Raw genomic sequence first — 25638 nt, forward strand, 5'->3', positions numbered from 1 at the left:
AGCTTTTGTGTAGATTCTCAGAAAGGAAAATTGCACTCTCAAAGAGTCTTGAAAATGCAGCTTTAATCAAGACAAGTATTTATTTCTCAAGATAAGTATTTTTATCGTGGCAAATTACAGAAATACAATACCTATTTGCATCTTGTTTGAAAAGCCACTAAGTTAAAGGTTTTATTAAACTTTGAGAAAAAAAGTCAAACAATATAATGCCATATTTTTTCCTTCTCAAACTTTCTGAATTCAGTCATCCTCAGGGGGCCGGATGGGAAGCCATAGGGGGGCCTGATGTGGCCCCTGGCCTCCAGTTGGTGATCACTGCTTTAGGGTCAGATTGGTACCCCTACACAAGGGTAAGAAAATGTAGGATGGTAAAGGTCTGTTATTTTGTGACCATGTCCAACTTTTGATGGTAGTAGTGCAAATAAATGTGTGTGATGCTGCATTATACTAAACTATAACACTGAGTGGAAAACACTGCTTTAGCATTTTAGTTTAGTACAATTTCAGTCAGACTAACATGTTCACAAATGTTTTAAAAGTCCAGCTTGAGTCAGACCAACCAATAATTCAACTTTTTCTAATTGCATGTAAATGCACTGACAGATGTAGGATGGACTCACAGACCCTCTCTCACAGAGCAGACAGTAAAACAGTAAAACAGTGGGGCCCTTGTGGTCTCTGTCTGGCAGCTCGGTCTCAGCTCTATCTTTGGTGGATGCCGTCTGATGGTGCCACAGGCTGGATGCACTCCTGCTGAGATCAGAGGGTTCGCTGGGACAAGAGCGCTGTCTCCCTGCGCCTGTGTGCGTCTGCAGTGCTGTGTTTATGTGTTCATCTTTCTCTTTTTTCACACATTCCAGCGGCTCTCCTGGGTGTGTGTGTATGTGTGTGTGTGCGTGTAAGTGCACTGGGAAGTAGCAGGGCCTCCCTGAACAAAGGCTCAGCTCTTTTCTCAACAATTAGCTTCGCTAAAAAGGACATCTCTTCTTCCATTAGCGGCACCACGTGCCCCCCATCACTCCATTGTGCAGATAATTCAATTATCCCCACCCCCCTCCGAGTCTCTTTGCCTCCCAGACCTCCCTCCTCTCACCGTGCCCTCCCTCCTCTCAGATAAAGCTCTGCTAGAACCCCCAGCTGAAGGGGAAATACATCAGCCTGTGGTTTTACTGTATTCCTTAATTCATAAACAAAGTTTATATTATGGGAAAAAGATAATCCTACAGTTAAAATACAGCTTGTTGTTGTGTTTCCTCAATCCCATCTTAATTCCTCATATATCTAATGTTTTTATTTTTGATAGAAGCAACTTTGGACTCTATTCAACTATGAACGCCCATTACGAGAAACAGCCATCCGTGTTGACTGTTCCCATTACAGTGCACACTCACCGTAGTGAACAGTCTGTGGATATTGCTAAGCTCATGATGTGAACATTAAAACAATAGGAGGTCTCTCTTTGGAATCATTAAAGCGCCACCTTTCCTGATGAGCTGGCATCTGTTGCATCATCCCCCGTCAGTGATTGCAGGGGTTTCAGAACCGCATGTTCTCCAACTGAAGAGGTTTGTAATTAGTCACCGCTATCAAGAGGAACTTAGAGCACTGACGCTTCCTAGAAATAAACCCGTACAACTCTTGGAAAGGAAAGTTTAAATGACTTGTGCTTGGCTGAAGCTTTAGAGGAGAACAAGACTAAGTGGTCTATCTTTAGATACCAATAGTGGTTTGATTTAATGGGAAATACTTTATTTGGGAAAGCATGCACTTAAATTGCCTTTTGAAAGAAGAGGAATTCACTAGAACCTACATCTGATGATGATTAAATGCATTAGAAAAAGCTGAGTTATTGTATAAGTCTGACTAAACTGCAGCAGTGGGAATTATGGCTGTCTTTAGTGATCTGGATCATTTGGCTCACAAATGTTGGTACCATCTTCAGCTTTATTAGATGAGCCCTGTTGGTGATGTTTTCACCTATGCGTGGTTTTTAAGTTTCATTCTACTTATCTTCCTACTGTAATTGGCAGCATGTTTGTATGTCTGTGTGTCTGTATTGAATTGCACATAAAACCGTAGTTCCAGTTGTCCCTGATTCCTTTTAGAAGACTTCTTGGGTGTACTGGTTAGAAACTGGTGCCATAAAAAAATCATGAATATGAACAAAATTTGAAAGAAAACTCAAAACTGTTGCGCCTTTTGTCTTTGTTTGCCTCCCGCCCCTTCCCCTCCCTTCATTATTTCACTTCCCTCTGTAAATCACATACGCTCACTCCGCCACAGTGCAGAAGAGGAGACAGCCTTCGCGCTCAAACAAAGGCAGACTTTACCATTAGGCAAAGGAAGGTGATCGCCTGGGGCTCCAGTTAATTAACTTAACCCTCTCTCCTACATTGTCCATATTCTGGCTGTTTTGAATTTAAGCGGTTTACACACTCATTAAAAGCACAAAATATTGAGTAAACTTTTTCATGTTATATACTGTAAGGAAGAGGAAAATCTCAAGATTCTAACAAAGTCCAGCAGTAACGGCTCACAGATACACAGAAACAGAAACCAGCCCTTTAGTGTGAGGAAAATACAGGACAAAATCAAACCCACGGTGTGTGCTGCCTGCCTTCTCTGTCATATAGTCTGAAAAACAAAACAAATCCTGGTGATCCTGGTACCAGATAAAGGTAAGGGTCCAACATTTTTGAGCAAAAGACTGAAATTTTTGGGTGGGTTAAAAGACATGTTTGAGATTATAGAGTTATATATTTACAAGAAAACAAACTCAGAATTTCTGAGTTTAAAAAGTTGTACTTTGACAAAAAAGCTTGGACTTTCCAAGTTTATAAAGTCGAATTTTGACATGAGTCATTTAAAAATGTCAAGTTTTAAATTATAGATTTACAACATTGTAATGCAAAATGTAAAGGAAACCAAACTGAGAAGAATGGTTGGAATTTTGACAATTTAATTTTGGAATATCAAAAATTCAGAGTTTTGGTTCCTGTACATTTACGACTATTAAAGTAAAAAGAAAAATCTCTTTTATTCCTCATAAATTAACGACTTTTCAAACTTGAGAATTGTGAATTTTTATCTTGATAGTTAACAGATCCTCCTTATCATTGGGCCTGAGCACTGACCTTGAGTTAGCGAGGACCAAAATGTATCAGTATGCGTTGTTTTTCAGGCAGAGGAGTCACTAATTTGGGGGCTTTAACATGCTTAAAAAACTCACCAAACTTCACAGAAAATGTCCCCAGAATGTGGGTATTTTGGTGGAATCATGCAAGTCCATCAAGCAGGCCAACCATGAGCTGGGGGAGTGGGTACGAGCTACATGCATGAAAATCAGTATATATGTGTATCATAGAGAGATGAAAAAAAAAGTCTCTGATCACCTTCCTTTAAAATATACAGGTAGTGCACTGCAAACAGGGGTCAAAGGTCAAATTTTGGCTTTTTTGGGGTGATTCACAGGTATCATATTTTAATTTTTCATCTGAGTGACAAAAGTTTTTTTTTTTTTTGCTCATACTAGACACCCTACAGATCTGAAGTTGTGCGAACTGGGAGTTTCACCATAGGGCGGGGCCTCTTATCATAGCGCCCCCTACAGGCTACAGCCTTTCTTGGATATGAGTAGCCTGAAGGAATAAAGGTCGGGATCCACAGCACTAAACCACGCCCTCTCTTGATCCACCGATGATGCTGATCGATTCGGTCTTTCTCTGACCAGGAGCGAGTATTTTGACTTGAGGCTTTAACAGAAGGTCCTGCCTGATGGCAGACATGGAATCTGGCCAATCCATCTAACGTCTGTTTCCTAATCGAGCTTTGACTGTTGCTCGGTTTCCCTGTTCATGGAAACATACTGAGTGATCAGCCCAGCATGGAGGCACTCAGAGTTCTTGGGTGGAATTTCCATCATGACTCCACTTGTAAATGCCCATTTCAATACACAATGCAACCGCTTCTCAGAAGCACAGTGTGGAAACTCAGATTTCTAAAAATAGCCCACAAACTACAAGTGTGCCTTATAGAAGAACAGATTGGCTCTTTCCTCTGTTTATTGACTAACACCTCTTGCTTCAGAGAGATAATTACACCATGCAGTTCAAATCTAGGTCCGTGGCCACAGTGCAGCCCGTTCCTCCCCAGTTGTCTGTTGCTTTTCCGTGTTTCAACTCTTGTTTTGTTTTATTGTTGGAGGGGGAAGTGTGCAACAGTCTGATTAGCATCACTGTTTCCTCCTTTCCCATAACCCCCCAGACCCCCGCAGGCTGCCTGTTTACTTTTAGAAATAAAAAATGGGCCTGCGCCCGTGAGGACGTGCCCCTCATCAGAGGCGAAGCCCCCCCGACTCCCCTCCTCAAGGCTCAACATTTAGATCCTCCTCCCCTCCCCTTGTCTCCTCTCCTCCCACCAGTCCTGTTCCTGTGACTTATCCCTCTCCTTATCCTTCGTCTCTCCTCAAACCGCCCACTCTCCTTTGCTTTCCCCTCCTCGTCCAACTGTCCAGCTGTCAAATCACATCACATAAAACAGGCCAATGGTCCCTGAGTGCCAGATCACAGCTGTGTCTGTGTGGACTAAATGGGAGGGCATGTTTCAATGTACAGTGAACCCAGAGGAGTGGATGCCTGCTTTACTGAATGGGAGGATGCAGTAACACAATACACACCAGGGTGCTGGGTGTGAATTTAATGAATGAATATGTGCATCGAGCATCACTGTGGGCTGTTGGTAGAGTGTGTGCATGTGAGAAATATCTGTGACCAGTGAGATCCAACAGATATACACACCGGCGCTGTGTGTTTCCGAGTAAATTTCCACACTGGGAGTGTACGAGCCCTGTGGTGTGAGTGCTGGATAGTGACGAGGAGAGCCGCGTTAGTGTAAACATCGCCATGGCATGGCTGTTGTCAGGAAGCTCTGTGTGTGACATTGGGCTCAGCGCCAAACATGCGATGCACTTTTAACGTTGAACATCCCCGCCTCACATCTGCTCTGGACTCTTTCTTTCTCACACTAACACATTTCATTTAACAACACCCAATCCATTCTCAGAGAAGCGAGCGGGGCTGTAAAACCGTCTGAAGCAACTTAGACACTCCAAAAGCTAAACAGGCTATCAACAAAAACTTAACTTTGACCAAATATTAATGCTGAGAGATCTCAAGAGCATGGCTCCTTAGGAAAAAATCTCATTCATTATCTCCTAAGCTGATTTAATTTTGAGCCATAAACTTTTTTTAAAACATAGTTTATTTGAAATTTCGAACAATAATATTACAATAAAAACCTACAGTGGAATTTTGTGAGTTCTTTATTTAGTTATGACTGATCACATTATTAAATTGCATTTTAATTGCACCTTTTTAGATTTTGTTATGTTGGAGCCTGATAATGCAACCAAAAAAATCTCATTAATCTACACTCGGTACCTCATAATAACAAAGTGAAAACAAATTTGACATTACAACTAAATAAAAATATCTAAAGTAAAATAAATGACTATATAATATTCATTCCCTTTGGCTGTAATCACAGCACTGAGTCTGTGTGGATAGGTCTAGACTTGCACATCTGAACACTGCAGTTTTTCTCCATTCTTCTTTGCAAAACTGCTCAAGCTCTGTCAGGTTGCACAGCGATCAGGCATGAACAGCCCTTTTCAAGTATAGCCACAAATTCTCTATTGGGTTGAGGTCTAGGCTTTAACCTGTTCACTCCAGAACATTCACCTTGTTGTCCTTAAACCATTTCTGTGTAGCTTTCTCAGTATGCGTCAGGTCATTGTCTTGCTGGAAAATGAATCTCTAAAGCCGTAGTTCTCTTGCAGACCAAATAAGATCGTCCAACAGGATTTTGCTGCACTTATTTTATCCTCTATCTCTACAAGCCTTCCAGGGCTGGCTGCTGGGAAGCATCCCCACAGCATGATGCTGCCAACAATGTGTCTCACGGTGGGGATGGCGTGTTTGTGGGGATGTGCAGTTTTTGGTGTCTGATGGCCAAAAGGCACAATTTTAGTCTCATAATACCAAAGAACTTTCTTCCACTTGCCTCTTGGCGAGTCCAGATTTAATCTGAATGTTCTTCAACAGTGGCTTTCTCTTTGCCACTCTCCCATACAGCTTAGACTTGTGAAGAACCCAGGCAACAGTATTCAGAGTCTCTCCCATCTCAGCTGCTGAAGCTTGGAGCTCCTTCAGAGTAGTCATAGGAGTCTTGGTGGCCTCTCTCACTAGTCTCTTTCTTGCACGCTTATTCAGTTTGTGAAGACGGTATGATCGAGGCAGATTCACACTCATGCCATATTCCTTCCATTTCTTGATGATGGATTAAACTGACCTCCAGGGGAAGTTCACTACTTGGATTTTATTTTGCATCCTTCCCCTGACTTATACTTTTCAATAACCTTTTCTCTGAAATGCTTGGGTTGTTCTTTTGTCATCATGGTGTAATGGTAGCTAGGAATACTGATTAAGCAGTGACTGCATTTTCAAGACACAGGTGTCTTTATATTGAAGTCACTTGAGACACATTCACTTCACTCAGGTGAGCCTCATTTCACTAATTGTGAGACTACTAGCACCGTTTGGCTGGACCTCTGTTGAATTATCTGTTAATTAGAAATCTGTTTTCACTGTGACATTAAAGAGGTTTTCTTTACATTTATTTTGTGCAATAAAAGCCACTTTACATTGGCCATGATTAATTTATAAAATCAAAGGGGGGGTGAATACTTTCTGTTTATCCCTCTTGTATTGACATGTATGGTGAGGGTTGGGGGCTTAGAAGTATTTTCATCAGCAAAACAGGGAACACTGCAAGAAATTCTGTGGACCACTGACTAAGCAGACATTAAATTCACTTTTGCCTCCTTTACAGATGAACTGAGCCTGAGGGATCTGAAATTGCATGTGCAAATATTCAAGATGAGATTGTGTTTACAGTTAGAGAGAAATGAGTCAGTGTAACGGCTGCAGAAAGCAGAGACTGTGTCAGAGGTCAGAGAGCAGCTCTTGAGGTTAGCACAGTCTCATAATGCCATATGCTGGCAGGCTTATCCGTCACCGCCAACTCAAGCTAAATGACTGTAACAACATATCCAGGTGTCTCTTCTGCTCTCAGACCTGTGCTCTGCACAGTGTAGCTTTCTGAAAAAGGATGAGAGAAAAAAGGTCATCACTAGGCCATTTTTTTCCACTCTGCAGTGTTTATGTCAACGGTTTAGCGCTGGGAGCAACAAAGTCAGTCCTCCAAAGGAGTGTGTCTCTGGTAACAAACATCAGCAAATCCCATCAAATCCTCACTCCCTCTCATACGTAGACACATATGCACACTCAACCTCCCTCCAACTCTCCAGAGACCAAACCAGGAGCTTGGGAAAAAGATGGCCGCCCTTTGGCCCCCTGCCTTGCCCCCTGCATTCAGCTCAGGGAGGTGACGGAAGAAAGCCTGTACCCCCCGAGCACCCCTACGCTACTCCCGTGGCGTGCGTCCCAGTCCGCCAGCATCAATCACTTTTTAAAGAAGGAGAAGAGACTAGAGTCAAATGCACTGGAAGGAATGTTCCAGATGAAGTGATACTTATTAGGACAACAGAAAAACAAAGAAGTAGAGAGGACTAAAAGCTGAAAAATGTGAGGCATGAAGAAGAAAACGAGGAAGGGACAGAGGGTGAAAATAAATAAAGAAAGAAAGACAGAAGGGTATCTGGTAAAGGCATTGCCCTCAGGGTCAGCATCGCCATCATCCCACGAGCAGCAGACGCCGAACAACAGGTCAAACCGAGACTCTGTTTGTGTCCGCCGGAGTTAATGTGAGTTTGTCAAGATGGCAGACACGAACTCTGGAGAGAGACTGATGGCTCATTTAGCGTCTCAGTTTACACAAGGCCTTTAGCTCGTTCAAAATCATTTCTTACAAGTAATTCTATTATTTCTCCTCTTATTATTAAGGACCAATGGTATAGGTAGATTGTAATTGTTGAAGGGCACCCAAGACCACTTTTTTTCGATTGCAGTTTGTATATAGGAATCAGCAAATAAGAAAAAAGCTGTTTTGTCCAAAAGGCTCAATATGACATAACTCATCAACCACCTCTGTACAAGGGGCAGCTTTTTCCTATACAGGCACTTTGGGTGCTGAACTTTTAAAAAACTAAATTATTTTTTCAAATAGTGTAATTAACATATTTTTTTGAAGTATTTTATTTTCTTTCAAATGTACTGTATGTTATTTTCAGCTCTAACTGTGAGATCAGTCCCTATATCGCAGCCAGCCACAAGGGGGTGAATGAGAAATTTTAGCTGAATATTTCTGTGACTGTTATGATGTTTGTCACTGGGCTTGTTGCTAGTCTGTCATTTAGTTATAAGTGGAAAACCCCAAGAAGGAAAACTGCACTTCCAAAATGCCTGAAACCAAAAGTTGGCCCAGAAAATGGCAGTTTAAAAAAACAAAAAAAAAACAAAGAATGGATAGATACATGTTTAACATGCATCGTGTTTGCTAGTGATAGCTGACAGGTTGATTACTGAAACAAAAAGTCATTCCTGGTAAGATTGTTTTAATCTCACTGGTTTTTTTTTTTGAGTTGTTTTAATAGCTGTAGAGATTTTATTTTAAAAAACCTACCACAACATATGTGTTTCCTCTGCTCATGTTCTGACTTTGAATATGTTCTTGGAGAAGATATAGGGGGCTTGATGTGGCCCTGGGCAGCCAGTTGATGATCACTGGTACACAACTTTACACAGCTCAGACATGAGTGGCATAGGCACACCTAACGGTGTGTTTTCACTCACGACTGACTGACTAGCTTGTGGTCAGAGGTAAGTATGGTGGACATATTATCAGTTTTAAGTAGTTTAGAAGTATATAAAATGCAAGCAATCACTTAAAAGAAAAACAGACAGTGCGTTTAATTTAAGGTAGTATTGATATGTTCACTGAAGCACCACCCTGATTGAGTTTCCTCTCTGAATGATGGAAACCCCAACAAAAAAAACAAAACAAAACAAAACAAAACAAAACAAAATAAAAAAAAAAACAAAAACAAATCTTTGTCATGCATAACGGTGGCACTTATGGATAAGAAAAGCAGCTGAGAGCCTCAGACTGATTTAACTCCTGGTTTTGGCTTAGTAGTAGTGATGTCAAAGTCATATTTACCAACCTTATTTGTGAGTCATATAGGGGGGAAATGGTTTCCTGATCTCTGGAAAGCTTGTGCATCATAAAAACTGCAGCAAATTTTCATCATCTCTCACAGAGAGTAGACTAATCTCTACTTTATTGACACTATGCTGTTACCATCCTCATCATTTGATGCTTAATGCAATAAGGACAATTTGCATGGAAGCAGGGGTTTTCAAATAACTGCATAATGGCTCCTCATCTCTTTGCACCGGTGCATGTGTGGTGATAGGTTAACAGCAGAAAAAGCTCTATTTGAGCACAGTGGGGGTTTGATATATTGACAAGAGCGTGTCTACCTCAGCTGTGGTAGATAAGGAAGTTCTTCTTTCAGCTAGTTGCTTTGGATCGTCTTCCTGCTGACCTTGCTGATAGGTTAGCCTGAGGTTTACTGGTTGTCAATTAAGCAGTTAAAACACTGAAACATTTCATAGCTCCATACACATAGACTGCAAACATAATCTATACTTTGAACTTTTGACACTAATGCAATGTACACTATTAATCTACGTTATACTGATGTTCATGCACAGACAACAATGCAACCTCAGCTATGCTTATCAGTTATGCTGAGTGATCTGTAATCTGTGGAGCATGTGCACAATGTCGAGTCCAGTTCAGGTCTGATTGAGGCATATATGCAATGATGAATCTCCAACTGCATGATTTTTGAGAAATTTATCATGACTTCAGTCTGACTACCATGTTTACGTGTGTTTTTTAAAAGTCTAGTTTTACTTGGACTAACAATGATTCCACTTTCTCTAACTGCATGTAAACGTACTGTGTGTCCCTTCCTTACCTGTCGGGCAGAGGTCGTGTCCGTTGGGTACCTCCTGCAGGGGGATGTCCTGAATGTAAAGGGGCTGTGATGGGTAGCACTGCTGCTGAGGATGAACCACACTAGGAAACTGGGTATGAGGGCCCGCTGCCACACCTCCACTCTGTCTCTAAAACCACAAAACAATAATAATACAATGGAAAAATTCAAATTAAAGGAAGGTTTAGCACTATTAGCATTTAAGAGCTACAGGTGCACAACTGATTTACTTACATGATTAATTTATCAACCAAACTGGAAATGACAGGCACAGTGACTAATTCCCTCTGAGTTAGTGCTGCAAAGTAGGAAGGTAGTGCCACTTTTAACAGCTTTTCTCCCTTATTATAATCTACAGTGGCATATTGCATTCACTTGAAAATAAAAAAAAAAATCCTTCTGCTTTTACGACATAACTGTCTCATAAAAACAGGATTTTTAAATTTATTTTTGATTTTCTTGTTTTTACGAGATAGTATCTCGTAAAAACAGGATTCCCCCTGACACTCTCTTGCATGACTGCTGCATTTATCAGCCAGTAATTAGAGATGCCGGGTTAATACAGGTAAGGTAGGCTTTTTAATGTGTTTTAGGTAACAGTTACATGTTTCACACCAAATTGTGTCAGCTAACTGTTCGCTTGACCTGTTCTCTTTATGCTTGATGGTGACAGAGGTATCTCGTAAAAACAGGAAAATCCAAAATAAATAAATTCCTGTTTTTACGAGATATTATCTCGTAAAAACAGGAGAATTTTTTTTTTATTTTCAAGTGAATACAATACTCCACTGTAATTATCCATGAAACCTAAATGATGGTTTATGGTTTGTTAAATGCACATTATTGAGTTCAGGTTTGTTTGGAAGGTGACAGAATGCACAGCCAATGGCAGAGAATAATCTTGGTCCATTACGGGTACATTACAGCACAAATCATGAATAAATAACTAATAAATAACTCTCAGATGTAGTTCTTGCCTCTGTATGTTGTGGTCTTAGATATAGTATCTAGTATTTCCATGGTAATGATGAAAATGTCGTGTCTGTTGGTTTGATTCTGTCATGGTGGTCAGCATGACTTTACAGTTAAACCTTTGTAAAGTTTGACGGCCCACCCCTACATCTGTGTTTTCGTGTTCAAAAATAACTGAAGCCATTTTCTCCATTAACAACTAAAAGCATGTGTTTGTTCCTGAGGTTGAACTCAACAATTAATCTGAAAACAACCACTTAAACTGCAGTATTTATTGGCTCTGAGAGTTTCCACTGTAACCTTGGATAAGTGAAACAATTTGTCTTTGGTTTTTTTCTCAGCAGATAAACTTTCCAGCTAAATTTGACTCTCTGCGTTTATCTTTGGGGTGTTGTTTTATCCGGCTTATCACAGAAATGCGCACGTAAAAGGTTACTGAGAGGAGGAAGTCTACAGTCAGCATCTGACACAGCCATGACGTGATATGGAATTCTTTGTGGAAACTAGATGTAGTGGGAAAGAAGATAACAGCTGGTCATTTTTAGCAAATCACTTTGGAAACAAACAGAAAACCTCAATAGATATTGTTGCACTTTTCTGTTCAACAGTTATATGGATGAGGTAGTGACAGTTATCTTAAAACCAAAAACCTGAATGAAACATAATCTAACACATACTCTTTCCTTTTTTTTATCTCTATTATACTATTTTACAGAATATTATCTGGAAAGTATAAAATTGAATAAAACGTACAGATTGAAAAAACACCCACTTAAATTCAAAAAAAGCATGTCATGAAGCAAAAAAAAAGTCCTGTCAAAAAAGATGCTGCGATATTCAATAAACCAAAAAAAAAAAAAAAAAAAAAAAAAAAAAAGGCATGGAAATAAAAATATATGTTGCAAAACACTAAAATATTAGATTAAATGCAAAAATGATTGTACTTATAAATTCAAATATTCAGTAAGCTTTCTTGGTGAGGGAAACACATTATGGCAGTACCAAAACATCCTAAGAATAGAATTCATATTGCATACAATGAAAGACAAAAAGAGTATGTTTGAAATAATAATCTAATAATCAAAACAAAATTAATTATCGAAAAAATTGTGATCTTTTTAAACATTATTTTTGTTTTTTTCAATTATATCAAAGAATCAAAAATATTCAACAAAATGCAAAAATATTTTAAAGAGTGCAAAACATTTTATGAAAATGAAAAAAAATTATGAATGCTAAAGTATTTAATAAAATGCAAAAACATCTCACAAACTAATAATATACTCTTAGAAAATAAAGGTAAAGTGAAAAAAACATTTAATAAAACATAATCTAAAACCTATGCATGTTCTTTTCTTTATTTTGATTCATTACACTTTTTACAAAGTGCAAAAATTTTAATAAAACTGCAAAATCATTTCATTAAAAGTAAGAACATTTAACTGAATAGTAAAAAATATTGATCAATCAAAAAATATTTTACAGATTAAAAAAATACACACTAAAATGAAAAAGCTTTTCATGAAACACAAAGATGCCAAAATATTAAATAAAACCTAAAAAAGCCATGAAATTAAAAGGAATAAGTGTGACAAAACACTAAAATATGAAATTTAATGCCAAAAGAATTAACCATTTTAACTGCATTCAATTCAGTGAGCTTTACTCACATGAAAAACATGTGATAGCATTCTAAAAATACATCGAGTAGCAAAAAACAGACCAAAAAAAAAAAAAAAAAAATCCTTTTCTGTAAAATTTTTTTCTAAATATTAATTTTATGAATAAATAATAATTAATATTTGAAAACAGCAATAATCTTATATGCAACTTTTTTCTCAAATGATCTTACTCTTGAAATATTAAATTAAGAACCAGAAGAAAAAAATAACAAAATGCAAAAAAAAATTTTAGAGTGCAATGCATTTTAAACAAATAACTTAATACTAAACTATTTAAATTGTGTAGAAAAAACAGATATAAACATTGTTTTCATAATTACTTTTTGAAATAATCATTTAATAAATGAATTTTAATTCACGAAAACATGGTAATAATCATTTTTACTATCTTGTTTATTTAAAAAAAACAACTAAAATAAAAGTAACAGAATTTTAGAAACACAAATCTTGAAATATTTTTTGCATTTTCTGGACATTTTTTAAAAGTTTTCTTTGTGTTGTTGGGTGTAACAGTACAAAATAATGCATGAGTGTAACCTCATGACTGCAACATGTTACTGCTGCCATCTTTGTAATCGCTTTACTTTCACTTTCATAATAATCCTGTCAGTTAAATCTTGACTAAACTAAACAGAACTTACTCAACAACAATAAGTTGTTACATCCTGTCACATCACGTGTGTTGACATCACTTATGTATCCTTTCGCCTTTTACTACCTTAAATAGTGCCATTACATTTCATTACACCAGTGTGAGGTTAAGCATTGTACTTTCATTAAGGGTTAAGTTACAGAGGATTCCAGGGGACACGGAGTAATCAAAAGTAATGTAACTAACAGTGTAAGTTTTCTTGTTTTCAGCAAAATGTTTTTATAGCTCACATCCAGGACCACCGTACCTTCCTGATAACAGTGATTTAACTTTTTAAATTAATAATTTTCCACATTTAGCATGCAATAAAAGAGTTTTTTAATGCTTTACATCCTCTAAAGTAGCTTCCAGTAGGATTGACATCGGACTGTCAAATATCACGTATGTTCCTGATAGACAGGCTGACAGTGGCCCATCTGATAAGCAGCTTTTATCAGAAGTCAGCCAGTTTTATGGATGACAAACATGACCAGAGGATCAGAGAGGCCCATTTAAGAGGGGTTTAAGAAATTTGTGTGGGACGCTGCCTTCTCCTATCAGTCCAGTCAGTGAGGGGGGGAAGTTAGATAGGCATGGAAGGAGCCACATGCATTATTTATGGATAGACGGGTAGACTGACATAGATAGCAGAGGGGATAAAACCATAGTATTCACCATGGTATTCTCTTATCAGTTCAAGTAACTTTAAATGCAGGACTCAGACTTTCAATGGGGAAATTAAAGTGGACTGAGACGCTCACAGGAGCCTCAAACAAACTGAATTATAAAGCATTATGGAGCTTATTATGTAGGATGACATGATAAAAACTACTGCTTCTACATACACAATGCCATTTACTACTCTTATAGTAATTCCACAGCTTATTTATTTATTTATTTTTTAATTTTGTTTTGCAGTTGATCTGTGGCACAGCATATTAAACCTGGAGATTTTGGTACACTACAGTAATGTGCAGACATTTGATAGAAGCAGACCAGCAGGAGTCAAGAACTGAAGTGAGAATTTTCACTCCTACAAGTCTGTTAGGTTCTCAGTCTGATAATGGAGTCAGCTCTGATGCAAATTCAGGCGACAAGAAATCTAATACCCATGATCGCTTTTATAGCAATAGCTTTTTCTGCTTCATTGCTAACCTTTACATAAGGGCATCGCTTAAACATCTGACTTTGTAAAATGACTTTCTCTGTCCATTTACATTTAATGCGATAGATCTTTAATGATATTGGTCTATAACTTCCTGCATCAGCTGGATCTTTACCAGGCAAGTGTTGTACAGGAGAAGTGACATAAAAGGGGGCCAGGGACAGGGAGAGGGCAAACTGAAGTAAAAGGTGCAACAATTTTGGGTTTTATTGAAAATCTGTACATGTTAATGATTTTTTTATAGTGCCAGTTTTTGAACCAGTACACCCAAGAAGTCCTCTGGGAGCTCTTGAGGACAAATGGAGCAACGGTGTGGAGTGTAAATCAAGACAGACATACAGACAAACAGACATGCTGCTAATTATAGTAGTATATCAGTCTGGGTATATGATGTTGCCTTCAATCTTAACTAAACTAATTTTTATCCCATATTAAGCAAAATTGCTTAATATTGTTTTTTCAGTTTGCTTTCCCTTGATCTGTTCTTCAGGCTTTGGGACTCAAGCAAACCACAGTGTGAGCCATTACCCACAAACGGAGAAAACCTGTAACAGTGGTGAACCTTCCCAGGAGTGTCTGGCCTACCTAAATGATTACAAGAGCACACTGGCGACTCATCCAGGAGTTCACAAAAGAACCCAGAACAACAACTAAAGACCTGCAGGCCTCACTTGACTCAGTTAAGGTCAGAGTTCATGATTCAACAAGAACAAAGACACTGGGCAAAGATGGCATCCATGGGAGAGTTCCAAGGCCAAAACCACTTCTGAAAGTTTTTCTAAAGAATAGCATACCAACAGTGGTGGCAGTGTGATGGTCTGGGGCTGCTTTGCTGCTTCAGGGCCTGGACCACTTGTCATAATTGATAGAACCCTGAAATCTGCTATCTACCTGAAAATCCTAAAGGAATATGTCCGGCAATCGGTTAATGACCTCAAACTTAAGTGCACTTGGGTTATGCAGTGGGACAATGATCTGAAACACACCAGCAAGTCTACCTCTGAACAGCTCAAAAAGAAAGATGGACTTAAGTCTGATTGAGATGTTGTGGCGTGACCTTAAACAGGCTGTTCATGCTGGAAAACCCTCTGATGTGGCTGAATTAAAACAATTCTTCAAAGAGGAGTGGGCCAAAATTCCACTCCCCAGCAATGTGAAAAATTATTATCAGTACCCCTGATGCGCTTGCTTGCAGTTGTCTCCTGCAGACCCCGACATACTTGAACTCCTCCACTTTGGGCAGGATCTCATTCCCAACCTGGAGAGGGAATTCCACCCTTTTCTGACTGAGGACCATGGCCTCAGATTTGGAGGTGCTGACTGTCATCCCGGCCGCTTTACACTCGGTTGCGAACTGTTCTAGTGAGAGCTGAAGGTCACGGCCAGATGAACTCAACAGAAGCACATCATCTGCAAAAAGCAGAGACCTAAACCTGAGGCCACCAAACTGGACCCCCTCAGCACCCTGGCTGCGCCTAGAAATTCTGTCTATGAAAGTCATGAACAGAACCGGGGGTAAAGGGCAGCCCTGGCAGAGTTAAACTAAATTTACTTGCATTATTTTGCAGTTCCGGACTCTACCCCTCAGACATTTTTAACCCTTGTGCCCTACTCTGGCATTTTTGGCCATTTTTCTCAACTTTTTTTTTTTTTTCAATTTGTGATCATTTTGTTAGTTTTACAGCTTGTGGCATGAATTTTTACAGGAACTTTTCTTTCTAGTTAAATTTTTGAAATCCAACATGTTTTACTCTTAAATGTTTTTTATACTCTCTCAGTGAATTTTGCAGCCTCTGGACACCTTCAAGGCAAAAATGCACACGTACAAAAAAGCTGCCATTAAATCACCATAAATCAATATGTTTTCTACTTCTTTTTTCTTAAATCTCTTTAACAACTTCAGACTTGCTCAAAACTACCAAGAACTAAATAATTCTCAGAATTTTAACCCTTTTATACTTACACAAAACCCTCCATAATGTAACGGGCAAAAATACAAGAATTTCATGCATGGCCCTACAATGGGTAAATGGTTGAACCTGGTGGAATACGGTAAAAATGTCAAAGTTCACTAGATTTCTTCACATTGAAATGCTGACATTAAAGAATGCATGATTTTGTACTGAAACGACAGTGAGATAAAAAACAAAACAAAACGTGGTTTTAATGGAAGTCAGTGGTTTTGCCTCGAAGATCTCCAGAGGGTATTTCTGACATTACATAAAAATACTAATTCAATCAAATCAATTTTGTTGCTAATCTTTGACCCATCCAAGACTCTTATCAACCCCAAAGCCCCTTCTTTCTACTATTTATTATATGGAAAATAATTCACTTTTTGTGTTTTTGTGTTTTTGTGTTGTTTTTTTTTTTTTGTTTGTTTTGTTTTGTTTTTGTTTTTTTGTTTTTTGCAGCAAAAAATGCAACACTTCAAATAATCAAACTGGCATTAAAAGGGTTAAAATTCTGAGAATTATAGAACATTTTCTTTTGTAGTTTTGAGAAATTCTGAAGTTGTTATAAAAAGATTTTTAAAAAAAAAGTAGAAAAAATATTGATGTATGGTGATTTAATGGCAGTTTTTTTTTTTTTTTTTTTTTTTTGTACTTGTACATTTTTGCCTAAAAGGTGTCCAGAGGGTGCCCTAATGTTACAGCTGGCACTACATAAAAAATACAAGTGCAACAAAAATCAATTTTGTTGCTAATCTTTGACTCATCCAAGACTCTTATCAGCACCAAAGCCCCTTCTTTCCACTATCAATTTTATGGAAATAATTCATTTTTTGTGTTTTTTGTAATTAAAAATAAAATATTTCATATTGTCAAACTGACATTTAAAGGGTTAAAATCTTGAAAATTATTGAATGTTTGGAAGTTTTGAGCAGGCCTGAAGTTGTTGAAGAGATCTATGAAAAAAAAAGTAGAAAAAAACGATGTACTACAGTGATTTAATGGCATTTTTTCTGTATGTGTACATTTTTGCCTCGAAGGTATCCAGAGGGTTGTAAATTTGAGGAGGGCACAAGGAGTAGCACAGGCCCAGCAGTACTCTATTTTACTCTATTTGATACACTTTTGATTCAATGATGACTCTAATTACTACAAAAATTGTATAAAAACACACATTTCATTGCAGGCTTCTCAAGGGTCCCTCCCTACTGTGGGCCTGAGCAAGAAAACAATGCTATGTATTGATGCCTTGAATATATTATCTGTAAATAAAGTTAGTAAATAAGACTCTTATGTCTACTTTTTCCTTTGTAATCAGACCAAATAATTTTTTGGGCTTAACCCCTGTGCCTACGGGCACCCTCTGCCCATGTGCGGAGATGTCCTTGCTGGCTCGATCAAGTGGAGCGTTGCCTAAACCAAACCTTTGTTGAGCCTGGACTTATTATAAACCAGTAAGAGGCGTCGAAAGAAATGTTCTCTGTCAGTACAAGAGTGCATCTCTGCACAAAGAGTGACTTTGTGGTTGGCTTCTCTCCACAGTCAGATGCAAAACAAGAATAAAAAGGTAAATAATTAAATACTTTTGCATTGTAGTCTATAGCCAGTAGCGGGTACAGTAAGCCCCCTGAACCCCACACAACTCTGCCTACATGTCAGTCAATGCAGACAGCTCAGACTCATCATGAAACTGAGATATTATTAATGTTGTTTGTGACATCTGTGCTTTTTTCAGTGATGAGATGAAAGACAAGCACAGATGCTTTTCTTGCTCTCAAAGACTCTGAAAAAATGTGTCATACATTGAATGTACTGCAGCAGAGGGCCACAGACTGTGATGTATAATTCCCCAGAGATCAGCCGTACCCTGATGTGAATTCTGGGTATTATATCTGGTAGCTTTTATACTCTGTTTTTTTCCTCTATTGTTCTCTGAGTAGAGCATTGTGAAGAAAAGGAAACATTGACAAAGTGCAAAGATAAAAAATAGCAGAGGAGGTAGGGCCCTCCTGCTTTTTGCTGATAATTCAAGTAAATTCAAAAGAACAGAGCTCCCCAGCTGACCCAGGTTCACCTTTTGACCAGGTCTGCCCTGGTATACAGTAGTCTCAATTTCAAAGGCAAGCCCCACCACCTGAGCCAATTAGGAGCCAGGGAGCTGTATCCTTCAATGTTTTCTATCAGGGCAGGGTGGGGTTGCCATTTGCATATAACCTCAGTCTCTTATCCTAATGTGCCGGCGCTCTGCATACAAATGGAGGCATTTATTTTGCCGCTCCTTGGCCTTCACCCTTCAAATGCTCATCTGACAGGAATCCCAATGTTCCCAGCTCGCACTGTCTCTGACTCTGTATTCAGCTCTCTCATTTGGAAAGCCTAAAAGAGCCGTGGTGTTCTTGCAAACAGACCGCTGCAAAGCACCATGCGGGTGGCTTAGCTGACAAAAGTGTTATTCTGTAGGGATGCTCTGACTCCAATTTAATTGGTTAGTGGCGAGGTTGGAGGCCTACAGGTCTCAGTATTTACTATTTCTTGCTACAGAGTGCATCTTGGTGAGGGTTTGTTGTGCAACACGGAGAAGGTCATAAGGGCGATTTCACAGCCTTGAAAAAAAACAACATCTTGTTCAACATCTCCTTTTCTAAACTTTGACGTAATCATGAGGAACAGCATGTACAGATACAGGCACTATTGACTCAACTTTTGTGGTCTAAACTCAACAGGAAAGATGTTCTGGTCAGGTGCAGATTTTAGGTCAGAACCACAGAGACATTTCCTGATGACCTAAAGGTCGGTTTGGTCTGCTGTCTATGTGAGGGGTCTGTTCTACTCAGCAAGTTGCCACAGTGTCTCTCCTCCGACAAAAGTGATGTCATAGCATCCCTCATGACACACATAGCTTTAGTCAGGATATCCTTGAAGCATTCATTTTAATTGAGAAAACGGCCAGGTTCTAAAAGTATGGCTGAAATCATCAGTGTCTGTAATGACATTGCATTCAAATGTACTTTAATATGAAGTTGTTGCAGCTACAACAGTCTACACACTTCTTGAAAAGCTTTCCACAGGATTTTGGAGTGTTTCTTCAGGGAATTTGTGCCCATTCATTCTGTAAAGCGCTTATGAGCTCAGGAACTGTTGTTGGATGAGACGGCCTTTTCCAGTTCATCCCAAAGGTGCTCGATGGGGTTGAGGTCAGAACTCTGTGTAGGCCAGTCAAGTTCTTCCACTCCAAACTCATCAAATTATCTTTGTCTTCCTTGCTTTGTGCACTGGGGCACAGTCATGTTGGTATAGAAATGGACCTGCAATTTCCACATAGGACGACTGTGCTGCACACCAAGGCGCCGTGAATTTGGTCCGGCCGAAGGCGAGCGACCTCGTCCACTGGAAGGGCTAGAGCTCTGTGCCACGGCGCGCAGCCCTGATTGTTAGGCAAAGATAATGGGAGAACTGCAATTTCACAGAGAAATAGTATGTCAACAGTACTAATTTAACCTTCAGGGGTTTATTTATCAACCTTTCAGGAATAAGTCCATGATATTATTGCTTCCTCCAGTGGGTGAGTACATTAGAAAGTTAAAGGTTAAATCAATACTTCAACATTTTGGCAAATTCGCCCATTGCCATAATTCCTATAGTCTTACTAATAGGTTTGTTACCTTTAGTTGTCGGTGCAAGCTGTTTTTAGATTGGCGGTGTTGAGAAAGGAGCTGCCAGTGCTATGGTGTTTTATGGTATTTCGGCTTTCCCTCATCAAACTCATCAAATACACAATCCAACAACTCCAAAACACTCTCATGGACAAGCTGTGACCTGCACATTCACCCATATGAAATAATAACTTATAATTATGTAACATTATGACACATGAAGCAAATACTCTGAACTTTTCTTGAGTGAACCACTGGGTGGAGTGACACAGTGCAGCAGCCATGTCTGGAGTGTAGTTCCAGCTTTGCATTTAGCTTTAAAACATCTCTGTCTCGTAATGTTCCATGATTATTTCATAGCATGGTGAATGTGCAGGTCACAACTTGTCCACGAGAGCATTTTGGAGTTGTTGGATTGTGTATTTGATGAGTTTGATGAGGGAAATACCATAAGACTCCATAGCGTTGGAAGAGAAGCTTGTATCTCATCCCCACCGATCTAAAAATAGCTTGCACTGACAACTAAAGGTAACAAGCCTATTAGTAAGACTATAGGAATTATGGCACTGGGCAAAATTGCCAAAATGTTGAAGTGTCCCATTAATGTTAGCTTAAAGGATCTATGGTTTTATGTAAAATTCTTTGGCTTCATTTCCTCAAAAGTTAACTTTTCCTCGTCAATGGCACCGTTGTAGCTCTGTGACCCACTGACCTCTCGGTGACCTTTTGCTCTCTCTGCAGGAAGAAATGTAATGTTGATACCGTGATGATTTGTGACTGGGAGTCCGTGCATTGTATTTTATTTTGAAAGAACCAGATAGTCTACGCTTGTCACTTCCTCTTCTGGAGCTTTCCGATTGACGGGTATTGACGGGGTTTGGCAGCGGCTGGCGCTGAAAATAGACCTGCAGCGTATCTCAAACCAAGTGGAGCGATGAGGTGCTCCAGGGACGTGCCGCTGCCAGTCTGGAGTGCCGGCTGTGGAAATGCTCTGATAAACTTGAGGGGGGCGATGTGCTCTGCAGTATGATTCGCCAGCAGACAGCGGAGCAGTTACTGTATGTGGAAATTAAAGTTATCCTAAATGCTCAGTTGGATGCATATCATTGTCCAAAATGTCTTGGATTGGCCAGGAGCTAAGGGGCCTAGCCCAAACCCTGAAAAATTGGACTTTGTGATGTGAGGTTTGCATGCAGCAGCGGCATAAAAACACATTCCATGAAGCTCCTTCTGCACAGTTTTTTTGCTTAAATTACTGCCAGTGGAAGATCAGAACTCTTTAGCTATGGAATCAGGATAAGATGGTGACTTCCACTCACCATGTACCTTCGCAGTCATTCACCTTCACCCTGTGATTTTGCGTCGTTTCCTGTGTTGTAGCTGAGTTGCTGCTGTTTCTAAACGCTTCACTTTCTATTAATATCACTTATAGTTAACTGTGGAATATCCAGAAGGGATGACATTTTACAAACCCTTGGTTTCCACATGAAATTCAAAATTGTTTTTCATCTGAAAACAGGACTTTGGACCACTGAGTCCACAGCTGTCCAGTTCTTTTTCTTCTTAGCCCAGGTAAGAAACTTGTGATGCTGTCTGTGTCCTGGACCTGTGTGTGGTGACTCTTGATCCACTGACTCCAGCTTCAGTCCACTCCTTGTGAAGCGCCTTTAAGTTCTTGAATCTGCTTTGTTTGACAATCCTCTGAAGGCTGAGCTTGTCCCTGTTGCTTGTGCTTCTTTTCTTACCACACTTTTCCCTTTCAGTCAACAATCCATGAATCTGCTTTGGTACAGCCCCTGAGAACAGCCTGCCCTTTCAGCAGTGACCTTCTGTGGCTTACCCTCCTTGTGGAGGGTGTCAATGACTGTCCTCTGGGCATCTGTCAAGTCTTCCCCATGATTGTGGATGTGTGAACTGAACCAGAGTGAGAGAAAGAGGGCTCAGGCAACCTTGGCAAACTGGACTTTTCCACAGTAATCTTAAATTCTTAGATTGTGGAGTTTTATAATGAGCTATAAAATGCAATCATCAAGATAAAACCAAAAAAATATGAAATGTTTCACTTTGAGTGAGATGAATCTAGAATATGTTGACACATGATTTTCTGAAGTAAATCATGGGACAAAAATGAACTTTTACATGATATTAGGATTTTTTTTTTGAGGTAATATGTGAGGTTTATACAACACACTCCATGTTCTGCCCTCTCTGGATACCTCATATCAGTGTTGTATTCAGCCCATGCACATCATTTGACCACTTAAACCAGTGTTGCTCAACCCTGTTCCACCAAAGAGCCAATTTGTTGAAAAATACCTTTGCAAGAGCCACACTCTAAGTGGTGAAAAGTGGCAAAAACAGGCTAAAGTGGCAATAAATGTAATTTAAATGTGGCAAAAGTGGTCAAAAAGAATCAAAATGGTGGCAACAACTGGGTGAAAATGGGGCAGAAAAGGGGAGAAAAAGTGGAAAAATGAATGAAGGCAAAAAAAGAATGAGTTACAGGTGGCAAAAAGCAGGAAAAACATGGCAAAAATGAGTGAAAAGGGACTAAAATGGGCATAAACAGCAAAAAAAGTGGGGAAAATGGGCAACAAGTGGCATCTAGTGGCAAAAGGCAGCTTAAATGGACAGAGAAGTGGCAAAAAATGGTCAAAAAGGGCAAAAAACAGCAAAATTGGATTAAAAATGGCAAAAAAGGGGCAACACTTGCAAATAAGGGCAATGGAAATATACAGACAAAAAATAAAGGTTGACAATTAAATTTGACAATTAAAGCCAACTCTGTAAGTGTAGGAAACAAACTGATTAATGTGACTTGCAATGGATGATTTCTGAGGTCAAAGTTTCCATTTTTTTAAAGGTCTTCTCGGGGAATAATATTTCATATTTAGACATAAAAGAGCCACAAATCATCACACTCGTTGAGTATCACTGATTTAAACAGTTATTAAATGTCACAAAAGCTCAGGAAAATCAAGCTCTGATGTATTTCTATGGAGCTCTACATGCCAGATGTTTGAGCGCATTTGCACAGCTGCAAGAAATGTGATTGGCTCCTTCTACCTGAAGGCGGGGTTTAGCACAGGTCAGTCGTTTTAACTGAATTTGATTGTACGACCAGGGACAGCCTGCACAATTAGTGCTTCACGTGGACAGGGTGGCCTGGGGTGGAGTCCAACTCTGGGCCTGAATTGTTCTCCCAGTCCACCTCTGGTCCAGATTGCGTGTTCCTGTGAGGTGATGAGATCCAGAGTTGCTAACACACATGTGAACACACTCCTCCTCTGCTCCTGCACACATTCCTGCACCACCATGTGGCCAAGCAGTCGACACTCATTGCCTCACGCTCTTGTGTGGCAGGTAGCTGCAGCAGCCTTAACGTAGCGGTAATTTATGAGGGAGGTCTTACCACGGTGCCCAGACGGTCACAGAGGTGAAGGGCCGGGTAGGAAGAAACTGGATCCATGTAGTAACTCATCACTGGTGCTGTGGACAGGAGACGCAGGGCCTGCTGAAGGGATCAACACGCAAACAGACGAGGCAGGGTGGGGTGGCCTATCTATCACACGCTGTTTACACTTTGTGTGGTACGGACTGTGTGAGAGAGAAGAGAGGAGAGGGAGGGGGTCAGAAAGAGAAAGAAGCAGAAAATCTGAGCCAGGTTACAATAACATGCACAATCAGCAAGAGTAAAAGTGTGGTTTTTGGGTTTATTCAGAAACATATTATCATGTCATCACACTCATGTTTGTTTGATTTAGATTGTCAGGCTTACAGGAGTGGCTGAATGTTTTTCTTTTTTAAACAAACACTGGTTTTCTCTCCAAAAATTTCACCTGAAGCTGAAGGAAATCCCTTTATCCAGACGCTTGTAAAGCTAACATTTCCTTAATTTCTCCCTCTCTTTCTTCCTCCTCTCTCTCCTCCTCCCCCACTCATCCTTCCTCTTCCCTACCTTCCTCCCCTCCTACACACTTTGATTATCACTTAACATTGTTTACGTGAAGCAGCATCATCTAAAGAGGCTGGGAGTCGACTAAAGGGTTACATAAGAGGAGTAATAGCGTACATGGGCAGTGAAAGGTCCCATCCTCCTCACATTCATGTGATAAGCAATTTGGCGTATCTGGTTTGAGGCAGCTGCTGACAGAGTGAGGGGAGATACGGCGGAGCTCAATGCCTGCAGATGTTCATCAGCTCAGAACGATTCAGACGCTCTTGTTTCAGAAAAAATACCCTTCATACAAAGTGAATAATGTGCAAATCAGTGCTGTCATTGAAATGCATGCACTACCTTTCCACTCCCCTAAATAACACTAATAACATAGTTAACCCTTAGATGCACAAGTGATTAGACCCTAAGCTCCACTAGAAGTGGGTCAGAAATGATCCGTATTAAAATCATTGCGCTCTTATGCAGCTGTCAGTTTTTCCATAGTCGCTAACTTTTAGCCTTGAGTTAAAACTTTGAGTGAATGGTGACTGCAAGAAACCATTGATTTACCGAAAAAGTAGCAGGATTGCTTTTTGTGACTGTGGACTTAACCAGTTTGTGTTTTCCTTAGCGAGGATGAGGAGAAAAAGGCCTGAGTGACCGAAGTCCAGTAAATTGTAAACGGATTTGAGCTTGTAAAGCTCTTTCCTAGTCCTCTGACTACTTAAAGCACTTCTTCACCTATTCACACCATTCGCTCCACATTTATACACTGATCACAGAGGTTGCTATGGAAAATTGGCCATCAGTGTCAGCTAATCCCATTCATACCCATTAACACGCCACTGTTGAAGCAGTGGGATTAAACTAGGGTTAAGGGCCAATCCCATTGTACCCCTTATCCCTGCCCTTCATCTACCCCACCCCCTTGCCCCTTAAAACAGAGTGGTAAGGGGTAGTGGAGAAAACCTTCCCTTAATAAATGGGGTGCCACTTGATTGCCATTCATCATCACACATTGCCGATAAACAGTGCGTCATTGGAGGTGACAATAAAGCTTTGACTATCTCATTCATATCACGGGTCTTTTCCATATCTTTATACAGTTAATAACCCTCGTTTACATGAGTACATACTGAAAATACAAAATATTGAATATATGAGATAACACACCTGTTCTATTTTCTATAATCGTTTATAGATGCTGAAAATATTTACAGTTATGCATCTCCTTCATAGCCCATTGTGCCATTTCACAAGTGAATAGAGTGCATGGTGGGAAATTCATCATTCCCCTTGGTTTCAAGTGTGGTCCTGAAAAATCTTTGTTTCAGTGGCCCTTAGTCCTCGATTCAAAAGAGAATTGGGACATCTCTTCACCTGACATGAACGAAGCCCTGCTAAGGCGAAGGGCTAAGATAAAGGGTAAGGTGCAGAAATGGGATGACCCCAAATGTTTTGCCCAAGAACACATCAATACATGGGATTGAACCCACAACCTCTTGATTGCCGGGAGACCAACTCTTAACCTTGCAAAGCTGATAAAATGGCCCAACTCCATCTCTGTCATCAGGCAAATCCATCTTGAAAAGCTCTAATCAGCTAACCTTGGAAAGCTGATGGAT

At 39.7% G+C, this 25638-nt stretch overlaps 1 protein-coding gene across 3 annotated transcripts in view; it reads right to left on the bottom strand.

Annotated features, from left to right (window-relative positions):
- Positions 1 to 25638, bottom strand: part of ets1 (v-ets avian erythroblastosis virus E26 oncogene homolog 1) — a 97243-nt gene that overhangs the window by 65927 nt on the left and 5678 nt on the right. For all 3 annotated transcript variants that reach the window (XM_041806098.1, XM_041806090.1, XM_041806113.1), the window contains exons 2-3: positions 23489 to 23673; positions 10004 to 10151 (exon numbers count right to left, since the gene is read on the bottom strand). In XM_041806098.1, coding sequence (XP_041662032.1) covers positions 10004 to 10151; positions 23489 to 23557 — 217 coding nt within the window. In that variant the 5' untranslated portion in view covers positions 23558 to 23673. The remainder of the gene's footprint in view (positions 1 to 10003; positions 10152 to 23488; positions 23674 to 25638) is intronic.

This window comes from Cheilinus undulatus, linkage group 2 (genome assembly GCF_018320785.1).
Source record: "Cheilinus undulatus linkage group 2, ASM1832078v1, whole genome shotgun sequence".
NCBI lineage: Eukaryota > Metazoa > Chordata > Actinopteri > Labriformes > Labridae > Cheilinus > Cheilinus undulatus.